General features: G+C 46.4%; 1 protein-coding gene across 3 annotated transcripts in view; it reads right to left on the minus strand.

The window, feature by feature from the left end:
- Window positions 1-16760, minus strand: part of PCDH19 (protocadherin 19) — a 133775-nt gene extending 117015 nt beyond the window's left edge. The window contains exons 1-3 of one of the 3 annotated variants that reach the window (XM_003588123.6): window positions 12955-15770; window positions 10031-10171; window positions 9025-9352 (exon numbers count right to left, since the gene is read on the minus strand). In XM_003588123.6, coding sequence (XP_003588171.1) covers window positions 9025-9352; window positions 10031-10171; window positions 12955-15101 — 2616 coding nt within the window. In that variant the 5' untranslated portion in view covers window positions 15102-15770. Of the gene's footprint in view, window positions 1-9024; window positions 9353-10030; window positions 10172-12954 lie in introns of all 3 variants that reach the window. The other 2 variants (XM_010821638.4, XM_010821639.4) reach the window with 2 other exon arrangements.
- Window positions 16761-17288: the final 528 nt, after the last annotated feature.

Here is a 17288-nt window from a genome sequence, read left to right on the forward strand (position 1 = left end):
CAGACTACACAATCTGAGACGAAGTGCCCTTCATGCTCTGAAAATCAAATTTAGGAGCAAAAATAATCCAGAAAGCAGAGACTGCCAAGACCAGTGCTGGTGGCAGTGAGGGAAAGCAGCTTGCCACAGAACAGTGGCCAGATCGGGCCCGGTGGGAGAAGCTAAAAACTGGCCACCCTGGCACTTAGAGACTTAATGGAGCATCCAAAGACTATGCACATCACTGCAGTGCTTAAGCATCTGACATGAAGAAGCCCCGGTGCTAGTCCATGAACACTGAGCTCAAGGAGAATGCAGACTTCACACCAAACTTCTTGCTTGCTTCAATACCAAGTGGTCTGCTCAAAACTCAAGATAACTGCTTGTGACATCTGTCTGTCAATTTACTCTCTTTTTTTTTTTCCTTTTCAAAAAGTTATTTTATCCCTCCCCAAAGGCTGAATTTAAAGAAAGTTTAAGATCGCCTTTTCATTTTCTAAAGTAATTCCTAGGCTCTACTCAATCTAGGAAACCGATATTGACTTTGGAAGCTGTCAGGACCTGGAGCAAAAAAATGAGAGCCCTCCCTTTCAGAAGTGAGTTCAGGAAGCCAAGGAAAAAGAGCACCAAAAATATTCCTGGTGGGTTTCTCTTCTTCCATCTACAGAGTTACAAAGAATGAATGGAGGGAGAGGAATAGGATGGGAAGAGGATAGCTGTAAACTTTTATTTAATTTTTTAAAAAATCTGGAGCAAATATAAATGTTAACATTTGTTAAATCTGACCAATATTATCTGTCTTCTCTGGACACCATATATTTTAGATATTACTTAATTACATTTTTCAAAGACTTTGTAAATCTTACCAGTGTGAGGAATTGCACATTAAGCAAACAAGATGTGAAAAATCCAGACTTACAAAGGAAATCAGTAAGAAGTTGATTATTCACATTACTCAAGGGCTCTTTCCTTTATGAAAGACTCCCCCACAGGGTTTTGATAGGAATGCCACCACTATGGTTAACGTGGGGTCTAATTTACAAAACAAATACTTCGCTGCTGCACAACTTTTCAGGAATACAACTACCAGCCAAAGGTATAGCTGCAGGTCTTTCTGTGGAGTCCAATCAAGTTTTCGGTTATGTGACAGAAAGTACTTAGAAACTGCAACAGAGGAACCGCTATCAAGCAAAATGGAATCCAATTTGGCCCTAAATGATGTGTGTCTGGGTAAGTCATTCGCCTTCTCTGCAACTCCATTTTCACGATTATAGAGTAGAAACACTGGTCCCTTCTGACACCTCTTCCAGGAGTGCTGTGGAGCTGTGTGGTTCTAACCAATATCCTGAAGCAAAATCCTGAATGATGCTGAATAATAGCAAATAAGATTTCCTCATGGAAGCCCAAGTTCCTGGAGCTGGCAGAGCTGTTCTCCAGCTTCAGGTTGCAGTACTTTCCTCCTGGTTCCCTAGTAGGCTGGGGGTGGTGGGGGGCTGAACACAGGGAGGCACTGGCCACCAGTGTATACCCACTAGAAGCAGACTGATCCTCACCATGCAGCCCACTCAAAGACTACTCATAACTACACAACTGCCAAAGAGGAAATGTAACTTGAAGAGCATTTTCCTCTACAAACAACTGATCCTCTGGGACTTTCACTTCAAGTTTCCCAATTGTTCAAAGTAAATGAGGCTCACATTAAAGGCCAGCCAGTCACACATCAAGAAATCAAGCCTCCTCTCAGTGGGGGAAAATGGCCGCTCCAGAGTCAACCTCCTGCCCCTCATACACATGCCTCTTGTACAAATGGCTTCATTTACTCACATCTGAGACACTTAGTCAAGCCAAGCTTGACCTCTCCTAAGCCCTGGAAGCTGAGATACACATACAGAGGGGTAAACATCTCAAACTTCAAGCAGACACCTTAGATCCACTGCAGCACGATAATTGAAAGACTCCAGCTTTGCCAGGAGGTGACTTCATCTTCTTTCAGTCTTCCAATTCCTAATAAGCAATCTCCCCACCCCATAGCTTCAGCCTCGGAGCATGATATACTAAAGCCACCACAAAGACTAGGGCAAAGTTAAGGAGGGAGAGGTCTGCAGCTCCTCTCACCTTAGAAATCTGACTGAGAGAAAAACCCAGGTGGGGCTACTGGGACCCAAAACAAGTGGTCCTCTGATAAGAGGAATTCCAAAGTCTCAGAGCCCACTATGGAAAATGTCCTGCCTCCAGTCCCCTAGGGAGAGAAATCTCAGGATCATTAGCAAGTGCTCTGGCTGAGCTCAACTTTAGTGAAGGTGTATGGGGAGACAGGTGATCTCTAAGGTAACCAGTTAATTGCCAATAAGGAATGATAATAATAAATTAGCAAATACTAGTGTAAACTAACTCAGTTCTGTGGCAGTTGCATGGAGACGACAGAGGAACAGTTTATTCTGGGACACATCTTGCAAGCGGATCCCCTCTGGGAAATGCACTGCCTGGGCTAGATGTGAAACAGACCAATGAGATGCAATGTAGGCAACGGGTGGCCCTAGAGTGTCTCTCAGTTCAGAGTGGAGCCTTTGATTTTTTTTTTAAGAAAACTGGAGTGAGCTTTGAGAAGATGTGGGCTGCACTGTTTTCCATCGCTTCCTTCTGCAGCCTGTGGGGGTACTTTCAACTCTTAGGGATAAGACTCAGATAGTTCAAAACGAGGAAAGTACAATAAAATTGCTCACTGAAGGGTTTGTCGGTTTGTTTTCATTGGAGGTGGTGATTTGTGTCATTACCTTGTGATCCAAACCAGTCTCATCGTACCTATTAATTTTCTAGAGACTTCTGAATCTGACATCTGATAAGTTTGGGGCTGCTTTTCTAGCTCCTTAGCTCAGAGTTCCACTCAAAGCACTGTAGATCCCTAACTTTAAAACTCTTTTGAGGAACCAAAACATGCTGAGCTATTTCCTTTTTATTTTTCTTCAAAGCCTAACGGATGTTTTAGTTTCATTATTTGAGCTAAGTTACCATGTGCTGAGGCTTTCAGTAGGATAATTAGAACCATTCAATTTGGTCTGCTACATACATCCTTGTCCTGCAAACTCGTCCACTGCTCTTAATACTACACTACTACTTATGAAAATTCTCTGTGAGTGACCACAGCAGACCACACACACACCCTGAGAATGTATCACATCAAAGATGCTACAGTTAGCTAGTTAAAGGAGGAAAAATAAAAAGAGGGCTCAAGATTGAGTTAAACCAAAATCTGTATCTCTATATACTCTATGAGTAGAATTCTGGAAGCTCTTGCCCACTATCACTGGCTTAGAATTTTAAGCTCTGAAACATTCAATATTGAAAAAAAAATTTCAGGTTAAAAAATGTCTCACCAAAAAGACTGGATGTTTGGCTACTTCACCCTTCCTGAAGGCAGGGAAAGGTCAAACCATCAGAAGAAATGGGTTTCATTTTCATCCTCCAACAGTGACTATGGGCTGGGTGATGAAGAGTAATGCAGGAATGCAGATGTACAAAGCAGTAATACTTTGTAGCACACAGAGGTATCCGGGAGGCATGCCTCCATTCCATAAGACTGGAAGAAAAGTTATTTGCCATACTGAAGTGCCAAAAAATTGGAATAATTTTAGAAAAACCATAGCAATCTGAAAAAACTACCTTCTCTCTTCTCCATTCTCTATGTTTTCAACCTCCTTTCCCCTCTCTTTACTCTGCCCCAACTCCAAACACCCATACACATACACAAACTCTCTTATGTATACACTAAGTATGGACTAAATAAACCAAAATGCCAAAGAATGCAAATCTCACCTTCAATTTAAAATTTTCAAGAGATACTTGACATCACTAATTCTACAAAAGTCTTCTGTAAACAGCAAAAGTATCCTCCAAGTTCCCTCCTCAAATTTGCATACATAACCACAAAATCCACACAAGTGATTTCCTGACCAACATCAGAGGACAGGGAGATGACGATAGGCGAGATGGTCTCTGTAATTCTAAAGGCTGAGTTCCTATGAAACTCATTGCTTCTTCTGGTAATGCAGACTTGGATGAACTTTTTCCTGCCTTCTGGAGGGGTGAAATAGTCAAACATCCATTCTTTTGGGTGAGGCATTTTTAAACTTTGACTTTTTAATATTGAATGTTTTGATGCTCCATTCCCTTTGCCTTTACCTACCTAACATCATTTAAAGTCACATTCCCTTCAGTTTCTAGAGTCAACAATGTTCAGATGTGGCTAGGTCTGCACACTGATGCCAAAGTTACTCTCACATCAGCACCAACCCTTAAGAACTCAACAGTAAATCTAAATCTAAATGATGGCAGGGCTGCCAGGGAAGGAGGAGCAGGAGAGCACTAAGGAGGCTGGCAAAGTTTCTGCAGATTACAAACCCTTTCTGTTGCTTACAAGGAACTCATGTAGGTGATCTTAAATAGCTCCCCAATTAGACTATGACCTCTGAGGGCAGATGCTACGTCTTATATTTATTTAGGATCCCTATACCTATCACACAGCTGAGCACAAGGTAGACACTCAAACTATGCTTACTGATTTGGTCTATTCCATGATGATAAACTTCAAAGTATGATGGAGAGCTGTGAGAACAGCTGTTCTCACTCCTCTATAATGTCATTACCAGTAAGGTTTGCAAGTGACTCTGAAGCTAATGAGGTGAGTGAGTTTACAAAGTTGCTCAGCAAAGGAACCTAATGTGTAGTGACCTTTGGTTCCAATCTGGCAAGTAAGAATATAACATATGCTCAGGAAAGAGATGTTCTGAATTGAAACGAACTGTTTACTTGCCCGTCTCCCTGTAAGCTCCCTGGGGTCAAGGATCGAGTGTTTTTATTTTTGTATCCTTGGCAAGCTGTACAGGGTCTGACATGTTCTAAGTGTGCAATAAATGCTCCTGGGTTGTTAATAAACAAATAAAAAATGATTTAACAAAATAACATACAGAAAAATGGATATGACATAATAAGATTTAATACAGAAATTTCTAATGAATCTTTTAAATACCACAGCATAGCTCTCATCACTCTGTGCTATAATAGCTTAATAACTGTTGGTTTCTTGGGTGGATTAATTAATAATTAATTAACTAGGAAAATATAATGTAGGAACTATATTAGGATATTATTGTCCTAGTAATATCCCATTGTATCTGATAGTAGCTTTTATCACTCCATACCACAAGTGACCTATTTTCTCATCTCTTTCATTACAATGTTCATTCTTTGAGATCAGAGAACATCTTTTTCATTTCCCTAACACTGGATGCCTATAGCAGAACCTTACAAAGACTAGACAACAAATATTAGTTGACTGTATGAATCAGCCATCCTTGTCTTCTATAGATTTCACTGAACCTAAGTATTCTACTGAGTCCATGTTAACAGTCTCTGTTATGGGGAGAAAAGAAGTAGTGTCAATTTCCCCATGCAGGACTTTGTGACAGATAAAGGTTAAATGGCCTGATTCATGCTATGCTATGAGTGGGTCTCTCCACTTTCTGAATGGGTTTGTCAAATGAACTCTCCAGGACTACATGTTAGAAACACACACTTAACCTCGCTGTGCCTAATATGTGCTGTGTTGGCCCTGACTAGCCCTAGATAATAGATCTGTATGATTTTGTTAACTAAGAAAACATCTGGTTTTGTGAGTAAGAGATGGGATTAGAATTCAAATTTTCAATGGCTTTTCTAAACAACCGAAGCAATATTTGGTTTCATTTTACCCATAGGAGAATCTCAGAAAAAACACCAAGATCTTAGGTCAACCATTCAGACATAGTCAAATATCTCCTGCCCCCTTGAAGCATCCCAGGCTTATGTTACCCAGGCTTACACCTCTCTAGTACCCTGAATTGACTGCATAGTCACCAAGCCCTTAGGATTCAATTCTTTTGTCTATCTCCACAAGCAACATCAGTCAGCACCTGAGCCCATAACCTTGGCATCTTTTACCTCCTTTGTTTAAAAGTCCAATATGAATACTCTAACCACACCATATTGTTGGCCTTCTTTACACAGACACCAGCTTAAATTCCTCTTTGGTTGTAAAGTGTCTATGGAGTCACACTCAGGTGTACAAGCCATTACAGTAGTCACTCTTCAATTATCATCTGGTGAACAGATCTATGATTCAGGGGGCACCTCTGTCTCAGACCCCTTACATTATATAATGTGATATTATTCCTTGGATCAACCTTGCATGACAGATGTATCCATTTTGTAGATGAGGAAACAGAGACTCAGAGGTAGTCCATAGCAGGACATGTCTTTCAGATTCAAAATCATGGTCTATCTGATTCCGCTACATTGTACTACCTCTCCCTCTCTATTGCTGAACTCTTGGTGGTCCACAAGTAGTTTTTTACAAACGCTATGGTCTAGTCCCTAGTAAGTATTCACTGACATTCATAATTATAACTGAGCCTACCTAGCATAATCCTGGATTTTCAGTAAATCCTTATTTATAGATGTATGGACTGACAATCGGAGAAGGCAATGGCAACCCACTCCAGTACTCTCGCCTGGAAAATCCCATGGACCAAGGAGCCCAGTAGGCTGCAGTCCATGGGGTCGCTAAGAGTCGGACACGACTGAGTGACTTCACTTTCACTTTAATATTGGAGTTTCTATTGCTAGAAGAAGATCCGGTTTTCATTTTAAAAGCACTGCTTTTTGGCCTCATTACTGATAAGAAGTATTTTTCAGAAACTAGGAAAAACAGTCGATAAAAGTGGTCCTAAAACACTTTTCCCTATGAAATTGATATAAATACTGTGAGGCCATTTTATAGGCATTCCAGCCCAGGTATGTCAGGCTAAATTATTTTTGAGCCAGGAAAGTGTAGAAGGTGTCACTGAAATAGCACTGTACTCGCCAGAGTTATAGAGTCCTGAAATTTGGTCGTCTCTCTCTCTCTCTCTCTCTCTCTCTCTCTCAATATCTCTGCTCTGTGAGTCTCAACAAGTCCCTTATCATCTCTGGAGCTCCATTTCATCATCTACTGAAGGACAATCAAAATACCTGATTGTAAGAATCACAGAAGACGTTTGTGAAGTGCTCTCCAAGTATATAGTATTCCTTTCATTTGTGGCCTGGAAGAGGGCATATGCCTCCAAGTGCATCAAATTTCCAACCAAAGAGGGACTTAAGCAATTCAAAGAAAAATGAAATTAACTTCAAAACTGTTATTTATAGCTTTCCACCCAGCCACCAACTCACCCTCATCCATATTACTACCCTACTACCCTGAAATATTTCAAGAGCCAGCAAACATCAGACCACATACTGTGTAAAAAAATACTTCCATTTGAAAATATTCATTCCAGGTAAAGAGAAACAGAGCTAACACAGATGCTTAGTTAATTCCTGAAATTTTAATTATTTGTGAAAATTTCAACATCCTCATTTGTCAAATGTCACCATAAGAACTATTAAGCAATAACAAAGTGGCTTTTTTACTTTCTTTTTGTTTGCCTCCCTTTAACCAGCCCATCCATATCCACAGCTAAGCATGTATATGACCAAACAAAAAGCAAAAGTAGGCTTTAGGAGGCTGAATCACTCTCATACTAGGAAACTGACCCTCAAGCATTCTAGGGTTCATCTACCTTTAAGACTACTTGTTGATTATTACTCAGCCGCTTTAGCTGGCATACGGGTACCACAGACTGACAAACATGCTGTATTTGCAACAGGTGGTAGAATTTATATCTTGCTAGACTGCCACACAGGTATTCCAAAGGCTCAGACCTTAAACTCCCACTCCCAACATCTATCCCTACAAAGGACCAATATTTTAGGTTACCAATCAAAAAATGGGCCAAAGAACTAAACAGACATTTCTCCAAAGAAGACATACAGATGGCTAACAAACACATGAAAAGATGCTAAACATCACTCATTATCAGAGAACTGCAAATCAAAACCACAATGAGGTACCACCTCACACAGGTCAGAATGGCTGCTATCAAAAAGTCTACAAACAATAAATGCTGGAGAGGGTGTGGAGAAAAGGGAACCCTCTTACACTGCTGGTGGGAATCCAAACTAGTACAGCCACTATGGACAACAGTGTGGAGAGACCTTAAAACTCTGAGCCACCAGGGAAGCCCAGAACTACCATATGACCCAGCAATCCTGCTGCTGGGCATACACACAGAAGAACCCAGAATTGAAAGAGACACATGTACCCCAATGTTCATCACAGCACTGTTTACAATAGCCAGGACATGGAAACAACCTGGATGTCCATCGGCAGACAAATGGATAAGAAAGATGTGGTACATATACACAGTGGAATATTACTCAGCTATTAAAAAGAATACATTTGAATCAGTCTTAATGAGGTGGATGAAACTGGAGCCTATTATACAGAGTGAAGTAAGTCAGAAAGAAAAACACAAATACAGTATATTAAAGCATATATATGGAATTTAGAAAGATGGTAATGATGACCCTATATGCGAGACAGCAAAAGAGACACAGATGTAAATAACAGACTTTTGGACTCTGTGGGAGAAGGTGAGGGTGTGATGATTTGAGAGAATAGCATTGAAACATGTATATTATCATATGTGAAATAGATCACCAGTCCAGGTTCAATGCATGAGACAAGATGCTCAGGGCTGGTGCACTGGGATGACCCTGAGGGATGGGATGGGGAGGGAGGTGGGAGGGTGGTTCAGGATAGGGAACACATGTATACCCATGGCTGATTCATGTCAATGTATGGCAAAAAAAAAAAAAAACTACAGTATTGTAAAGTAATTAGCCTCCAATTAAAATAAGTAAAATTTTAAAAAAATTATATATATATATATATATATATATATATATATATATAGGGTTACACTTTGCCCTGAGAAGCACAGGTAGCAAACCTTGACTTCAGAAATGGACATAGGCAGAGAAGTTCTCCCCACCCTGCCAGGGAATGTGTCACCATAGAGGATAATGGAATCAGGGGAGCAGCAGGGGATAGAGGCCGGGGAGGATCTCACAGAGCCGCTTAGCTACACTCACCTCGGGCAGAGGCATGCCATTGATGATCAGGTCTGGTTGCTGGGGGCCCTGGCTGTTGAAAGAGTGATGGTAGATGTGGTTGGCGCTGGTATTGCGGGTATTCTGGTTCTCCACGTTCAGGAAAGTGCTCTCAGAGCGGCGGCAGCCCAGAGGAAGGGTCTGCTGGTGGTAGTCGAAATAGTTGAGAGAGGAGGTCAGGGAGGAGCAACTGACAACATTCATCTTGTCTGTCTCCTCCACATCCCGGGGTACCAGGCGGATGTCATTCTTACTGATTTTTTTCTTCTTGCTTGATTTCTTTTGATGACCATAGGAGTATTCAGCGATTCTATGTGATAGAAAAGGCAGCATGTATCGCTAACGCCCTCCCAAACCATGCATCAGTTAATAAACATCAAGCACCCCAGAGGGTTGCACCCCATCTCTGCTCCAGCTTCTTATTCTGGCACATCGCATCATCGGGTTTCTCCCTGTGCTTTTTACATGCGAAAACAAGCTGAGGGCCATAACGTTTTTATATTAAGCATAGTAACCTCTCGCTACCCCTTCCTCCTCAAAAGTTTGGATTTGGAATTTCTCCTTGTGACTGGCCACTTAACAAGGGTGTGGAGACAGGGGAAGTTGAGCCTATGGGAGAGAAAGCATGAAAATGCTCAAGTCTGGAGCTTCCCTGGAACCCAAAGGAACTCCTGGGTGAAATAAGCAGCAAGTCCTAATTTATCAGAAGATGACAGGAAGGAAATAAAACCTAATCCCCTTTCCAGTTCCTCCAGGCAACTGCCATGTGACAAACAACCTCAAGTCAGGTTCCTTGATAACTGACCTGATCAGTTTTCGACTGGAGCACGTCAGACCCTTTCCTTTGACAAATCCTCAGCTCCTCTCCTTCATACCCTCCTTCCCCCTGCCCTAGCCCTGCTCCCTTCAACTCCCCACCCCACCCCCGCATCTCCTCAAGAAATGTGATAGCCAAACCCATTTGAATGAGGGGGAAAAGCCTTTTTACCTCTTTCCCCTTAGGCTCACTTTCTCCTCAGCCTTTTTGTCTTGCTCCTCGCTAATGGGAGAAACCGAGATGCAATGCAGACACTTGCTGTTTTGTCCTTTTATAAAACAGCCGAGGAGACAAGTGATGGTTAAACAATTACTGCAAAGGAATTTAAAGGTTAGTGCATTCAGCATCCTTCTCGATTCAGGTGTACCTACAAGCAGCTGTGCTGCAACTGGAACATAAAGAGCTCAATTTAATTAACACTGACAGAGACCCAGCAATGTGCACCAAAGACACTAAGCATTAAGAGAGTTGTCCAAAAAAATACATTTAAATGTAGCCAGATTCTCAAAGTCATTTATTACTTTGCATATAATGATTCAGCTTATTGTCTGTAAATTCCATTTCTGAGCAATAATCAGGAAAACAATTGGGTTAATAAATAATACAGGTTTATCTTTACAAGGGAAAAGACTGTGCCTGTATTCTCGCTCGACAAAGCTAATTGTCTGAGTACAAAAAGGGAGCCCAATTCAAGCAGCAAGTGCAGATCATCTCGCAAGTCTCATAAATGAATTCATTTCAGGAAGAGGCTCTGCAGAGGCTGAGAACAAGAAATCTCTGCTTAATACCTGGAAAGATAAGCTCTTGAACTTTACGTTTCTAAAAAGTCTGAGCAGATGGGAAGATTGCATATCTCCAGAGGCCCATTCTTGCTCTGTCCCCAGGATCTTCCTACACCTGTGCAGTTGTGTCACCCTCACCCTTACACTCTGTGCTCAGGCAGACTTGCAGAGAGGGCAAGCTGATGCTACCAGGGCTTGGGAGCAGATAGAATCCCAAAGACCCCAGGACTGGGGTTGATTTTCTTTTCTAATCTGTTTAAAATCATTGGATAGTTCTAATCATTTCATTTACCCACGATGGGTAAGTTTGGCAATGCCCGGTCCAATTATTCAGCTGAAGCATTCATTGCGACCCCTTTCTGTATTGATCAATTATTTAATTAAACTGTACTTCATTAATCCCAAACCAGCACAGGAAACAGAGCTCTTTACAAAATACACATATGAGTGAAGTTGGAGAGTACTGAGATTTGCTTGCCACCGCCCCCAACCCCGCCAATTCAAACGCTCTCCTCCCTGTTTAATGATCTCCCTGGCAAGCTCTCAGAAAGAGCTCTCACTTCAAGTCATACATCACCAAGAGGTGGCACAGCCTTCAATATCTTTATTTCAAGCTGATTTCTTTTTCATCAAGAAAGGGTCTTATGCGTTTACTTTATGCTGAGGAAATGGCTTTAAAAGAGTCCCCTCTATCATTATCTCCATATAAATAAAATTTTGTAGACCCCCACATTTTTCTCCTATAAAAATTGTCACTGGCAGTCACAGGTTTCAAAGGTAAGAGCAATATTAATTTCCATTTCTCCCATCTGAAATGACTCGGAGCTGAAGGAAAGAAAAGTCATGGCCATTTCACTTGTAACAGGATTAAAGCATTTATGAGGCATTGCAGCTGCTCTTTTATGGTACCTGATTGATATTCATGTGTGGTTAGCATTTGTCTACTAACTTGTGTAATGCAGAGAATAGTAAAAGGGAAACAATAATTGCATGACTGTTACATATTCAGGGGGCTCTGATTCACAGAAGTGTGCATTTCAGTTGATGTCAAATACAAATCAGACCTACAGGAACATATTTTGACTGGTTAACATGCAAGCACAGATGGCACAAAAGACACACTGGATGTGTAGGTGTGTTGAAAGCACACAAACACACACCTTCATTGGAAATAGCAGCATCATTCATTATCAGCAAACTAAAGAAACAACTTTTTTTTTCAACCGTTTCGATGAGACACTGCTGGAAAAAATTCCATGTACTATCCTAAATTGGATATTGTAAGCGAGGGTCAGCAAGACCCTCCAAAGTGCTGATCAGGAAACTTTTTTTTTTTAAATTACTATGTGTTATTCCAGTTTCCAAATTTCTTCTCCCTCTGTCTTTACCTTCCCCTCCCCCATCCTCCTTCCCCCACCCCTCTCTCTCTCTCTTACTCATACCACACACGTACCCTGCACACATTGCAAGGGAAACTGTAACAAAATAGCCCATAGTGACATCCACTGGTAGGGACCAGCTCTTAGTACCACAACAGAGTTCCATATTAGAGGAAAGAACCATCAACTCCAGAAGATTGCTATTTTTAGTGAAACATCTGGATGCAAAAGTCCTGTCCTTCATTGGGATGTTTGGTGTCTACCCAACAACCAGATATTTGAAAACATATAGATGACTGGTAGAATTTCACTTCACATAGCAAGATGTTTGAGGACTGGATATAAAACAAGCCAAGAACACACTAAAAAACTCTTATCACCTGCTTCCCCACATACTCCTGTTCTCTCTTCCTCCCACTCTAAGGTTTTCTAAGATTCCACTCACAGGCTCGCTTCAGAGTTTCTCTCTACACAGGACAGGGCAGCTGCCAGCACTCTCTTTCCTTTCAGTACTTGTCCGAAAAACTCTACAGCCCCCAAATCAAGTTGTAGTACTTCAAGGTTTTGCCAAAAATCAACCTCTCTTTCTCTCAAGTCTCTCTCAAAATCTCTCTTTCTCATTAATTTTTTTCCTGCCATAACTTCATGGAGACAGCTGTGCAAATTTTAAAATGATAATTGCTTTTCTGCTCATCACCATTATGTGACAGAATCCATTGGAACACTAAATGGTTGTCTTCCAGCAAATTGTCAGATCAAAAGAATTGATCAGCTGGGGCTAACACAAATTCCCCCTCCCCACAAAAAGGAGCTGCTGTAAGTAGGATGCATGCATTTACATAGGAAACAAAAGCATTGGGATTTTCACACAGAGACACAGATACACCTTATTCTCCCAAGACAAAGAGGGAAAGAAAGAAAAAGTTGGCTCTACCTGCAGTTGTAGGTCCGGATCTCTTTGTTGTCTCTCTTGCACTTGATCGCCACGAAGATCATAGTGACAAAGAGGATGCCAGCAATGGAGCCCAGGGCGATAATGAAAATCAGGGACAAGTTCACCGAGCCCATCGACTCTTGGGCGTCGAGAGCAGGGGACAGGTAGATTAGAACTAGCGCAGAGGCGGAAAGAGACGTCTTGCCGTGGTCGTGGGCCACCACAATAAGCTCATAGGAAGCCTTGGAGCTCTCACTGAAGGTGCGAGTGGTTCTGACCTCGCCATTGATCTGGTCTATTTCAAAGAAACCACGGTCCCCCTCTGTCATGTCATAGGTGACCCGGCCGTTCTCGCCCTCGTCGTAGTCATCTGCTTTGACAACGGTCACCAGGTAGCCTATGCCTGAGTTGCGGGGGATGTAGACTTCCGCGGTGCCGTTGATCAGCGGTGGGGCGGTGATGACTGGGGTATTATCATTGACGTCGAGGATGATGACCCGAACAGTGGCATTGCTCTGCAGCGAGGGCAGGCCGCCGTCCTTGGCCAGCACCTTGAATTCAAATGCCTTGGTCTGCTCATGGTTGAAGGATCGCAGCGCATAGATATCACCCGAGTTGGGGTTGATGGAGACATAGGTGAAGACAGGCATGTCTCGCACCTGTGACGGCACGATCTGATAGGAAACACTGCCATTGAGACCCAAGTCGGGGTCTCGGGCCGACACCGAGAGCAGATAGGCACCGGGTGTGTTGTTTTCCTGCACAATGACCTGGTAGTAGGGCTTGGAGAAGTGCGGGTGGTTGTCGTTCTCGTCCGTGATGCGCACGGTAAAGGACTTGGCACTCTGCAGCATGGGCACGCCACCGTCGCGCGCCTGGATGGTGAGGTTGTACTGGTCATGCTGCTCGCGGTCCAGGCGTCCATCCACCAGGATAGTGGAGAAGCTCTCATACTCCTGCAGCCGAAAGGGCACGTTGCCCAGCAAACGGCACTGCACGCGCCCATTGAGGCCAGAGTCTCGATCAGACACCCGCACCAGTGCAATTACGTAGCCCGGGGGGGCGCTCTCGCTCACCTCCACCAGCTCGCTGTTTACCGACAGCAGGTTGATGACCGGCGGGTTGTCGTTGGTGTCCAGAACGCTGACGGTGACCTTGCAGTGTGCCGGGATGGAGTTGGGCCCCAGGTCCTTGGCCTGCACGTCCAGTTCATAAACATGGCCTTCTTCATAGTCTAGGGCACCGGTGACCGTGACCAGGCCGCTGTGCGGGTCGATCTGGAAGAGCTCTCTAGTGCGGTCATTGACATAGCCGTAAAATGAATAGACCACCTGGCCATTGGTGCCTTCGTCTGGGTCTGTAGCGTTGAGACGGATGACGGGAGTGTTGGGAGGTGAGTTCTCTGGCACGCTCACTGAATAGGTGGACTCGCCAAACACCGGGTTGTTGTCATTGGAGTCGGTCACTTTGATGCTGAGGCCAACAGTGCCCAGGTGCGGCGGGTCGCCGCCGTCGAGCGCAGTGATGCGAAAGCTGTAGTGCGACTGCGTCTCGCGATCTAGACTCTTCTCCACCACGAGTTCGGCGAAGCGTGAGCCGTCGCCGCGGGTCTTGATCTCCAGGCCAAATAGCTCGTTTGGAGTCAGCTCATAGGTCTGCACACCGAAACTGCCCGAGTCCGGATCATAAGCGCTGTCCAGCGGGATGCGCGTGCCCGGGCTGGCCGCCTCTGAGATCTCCAACTCAATCTGTGCCGCCGGGAAGCTGGGAGCGTTGTCATTAAGGTCCTTGATCTCCACCTTAATTACGCAAATCTCCATTGAGCTGGACATGACCTCGAGCGAGATGATGCACTTGGGGCTCTGGCGGCAGAGCAGGTCACGGTCAATCTTCTGCTTGGTGACCAACAAGCCCGAGCTGGGGTTGATGTCCACCAGGTGCGGAGCCGAGTTGGACACCACACGGAAGGCAGAGGCCTGCCGTGGGTCCAGTGCAAAGCCCGCCTCCCGCGCGTCCTTGGCCACGTTGGCGATCACCGTCCCGGCGCGCTGCTCCTCTTCTACCGAGTACTTGAGGTTAATGAGGGCGGCCGCCTGTGTCCATAGCACAGCCAACAGCAGCAGCACCGGCAGCAGGAGTGACTCCATGGCTGCGCGGGGCTCTGCCTGGCCTCGCCTCTCCACACCCCTCCGAGACCGACGCCGCCGGCGCTCCAGCTTCCCGCCGACTCGGGCCGCCTGTTGCGCCCGCCCCGGGGCCCCGGAGGCCGCGGGAGGAGTCCCGCCCAGGGCGGCCCGGCGGCGCGGGGGGGAAACCCGCACCGGCTCCAATGCTGAAGTTGCGGCGGACTCGGCGGGGGCTCTCGCGGGGCCCGGGGGCTCCGAGGGGCCGAGGGAGCGCCGTGCGGCCCCGAGCCCCCTCCCTCCAGCCCGGCTATTCAGTTTTCCCCCTTCAAAGTTAGCCCGGCGCGACTGGCAGAAGCGGCGCAGGGCTGCGGGTGGAACCGCGTCTGAGAAGCCGGATCGACGCGCTGCTGAGTCCGGACCGCACTGGAGGCGAAGGCGGGGAGTGCAGTGCGGGTACAGCCTCTCAGGCACTACCCGACCCGCCGCGGCGCACCGGCACTGGGGCTGGTGAGCACGCTGTCTGTGCACCTGGCATGCGCAAGGATCTACCCCGAGTTCCCCTGGCTCACCGCAGAGACAGGACCCGCCTGGAACGCGCCCTCCGGGATCCTGGGGGGCCACGCTGGCCTTTTCGAGGCCTGTTGGGGAGAAAGAGGGGTCGCAGGAGGGAGTTTGAGTTGCTGTCAAGCGCCGCAGCCGTCAGAGTATCCGGCTGAGCGGGAAGGCAGTCCTCCAGCCTGCAGAAGACGGGGGAGGGGATAGAGGCTGCCGAGACGAGAGCTTGCTCCCTTGCACTGTGGTTGGCTTCAGAAGGTTTGAGGGGCGCGTGTGTCCAGGATCGGAGGTGGACACGGAGTCACCCCCACTGAGCAGCTGGACTGCGGACTTCTGCGTCTCAGAAATTAAAGTTACCAATGCAGCCCGAGGCTCCACATCAAGTCTGTGAAAACCGGCCGATGGAAATTTGCTCAAGAAAATAAAGGTCCAGTCTTTCCAATGGCCGGGGGGCGGGGTGGGGGAGTGGGGAGGAGGGGAGGGAAAGCAAAAACAGTACCGGCCAGGAGAGGCGGGGCCGCCGCCGCTGGTACCAGGGGCTTCTCCTCCTCCCTCGGTCTGGATTGGGGTGTCGCTCCGAGGGCCGCCGCTGCCAGGGGAGGAAGCCCTCCTAGCTCAATCGCATGTCGCTGGGGTCCGCCTCAGCAGCTGCCACGGTCGACGGTTTTGTCGCCACCGAAGTTTACTTGCGGGAGCTTCTTGATTCCATCCTCCTGGAGAGGCGCTGGCCGCGCAGCGTTGAGCTCACACCCTCCCCGGCGCTCGCGGGCATGGGAGGTCTATCTCGCTTTCTCCTTCTGTCTTGGGCTGTGGGTGAATGTGTGAAAGAAAGGAATAGTGAGTGTATGGTGCGAGGTGTGTAAGTGGGGAGTGTGAGAGAGCAGGGGTGGGAGGTTTCGGATCTCGGATGAATCCGCTCAGCCGGAATGCCGCGGAGCGCAACGCGCCAAGGGTCTGCGCCGGGCTAGGGACGCGGGTGCCAATGCCCCCCAGGCAAGCAAGGGGTGGTGCGAGGGAGCCGTGCTGCCGTCTGCGCCCGCTCGTCAGTCTCCTCTCTGTGCCTGCCGCCGCCGCTACTGCTGCTGCTGCTCCTGCCGATGCCGCAAACTACTGGCCGTGGAGTCTGGAGAGAGCAGGAGAGAGCCGGAGCTGCTGAGACAGGCTACGCCAGGCACTGGCCAATCAGCGCTCAGCCCAGCTGGCCCCGGCCTTGGGGCGGGGCCAATGCGCGGGAGGGGGCGGGGCCAGCCGGAAACTTACACACTGGCGGGACCAAGCGGTACCCCAGCCCGCCGAGCCGAGGCAGCAGTCTGGGAGGCCAGTCAAGCCCAGCAGGGGTTAGAAGGCAGGGTGGAGCAAGTCGAGGGGTGTCCTGGAGCTGCAGCTGAGCCTCCCCAGGAACTGCGCGCCTCTCGTGTTTGTAGAGATTGCAGGAGAGATGAGGATTTGATTCTCTCGGTGTGTTTATCTCCCTCACATATCTTCATATTTTGAGTATAACATTCATATTCATATTCTTTCTCTCCCCTCCCCCCGCCCTCTTTTTCTCTTTGCCCTAGGTTTGTCTGTCAGTTTCTCTTTTCTTCTTCTCGGGTAGTGGAAGGAAGAAAGGGAAGGAGAAAGCGCCCCAGACGTGGTCATTCATCCGGCTCT

Source organism: Bos taurus, chromosome X (assembly GCF_002263795.3).
Source record: "Bos taurus isolate L1 Dominette 01449 registration number 42190680 breed Hereford chromosome X, ARS-UCD2.0, whole genome shotgun sequence".
Lineage (NCBI taxonomy): Eukaryota > Metazoa > Chordata > Mammalia > Artiodactyla > Bovidae > Bos > Bos taurus.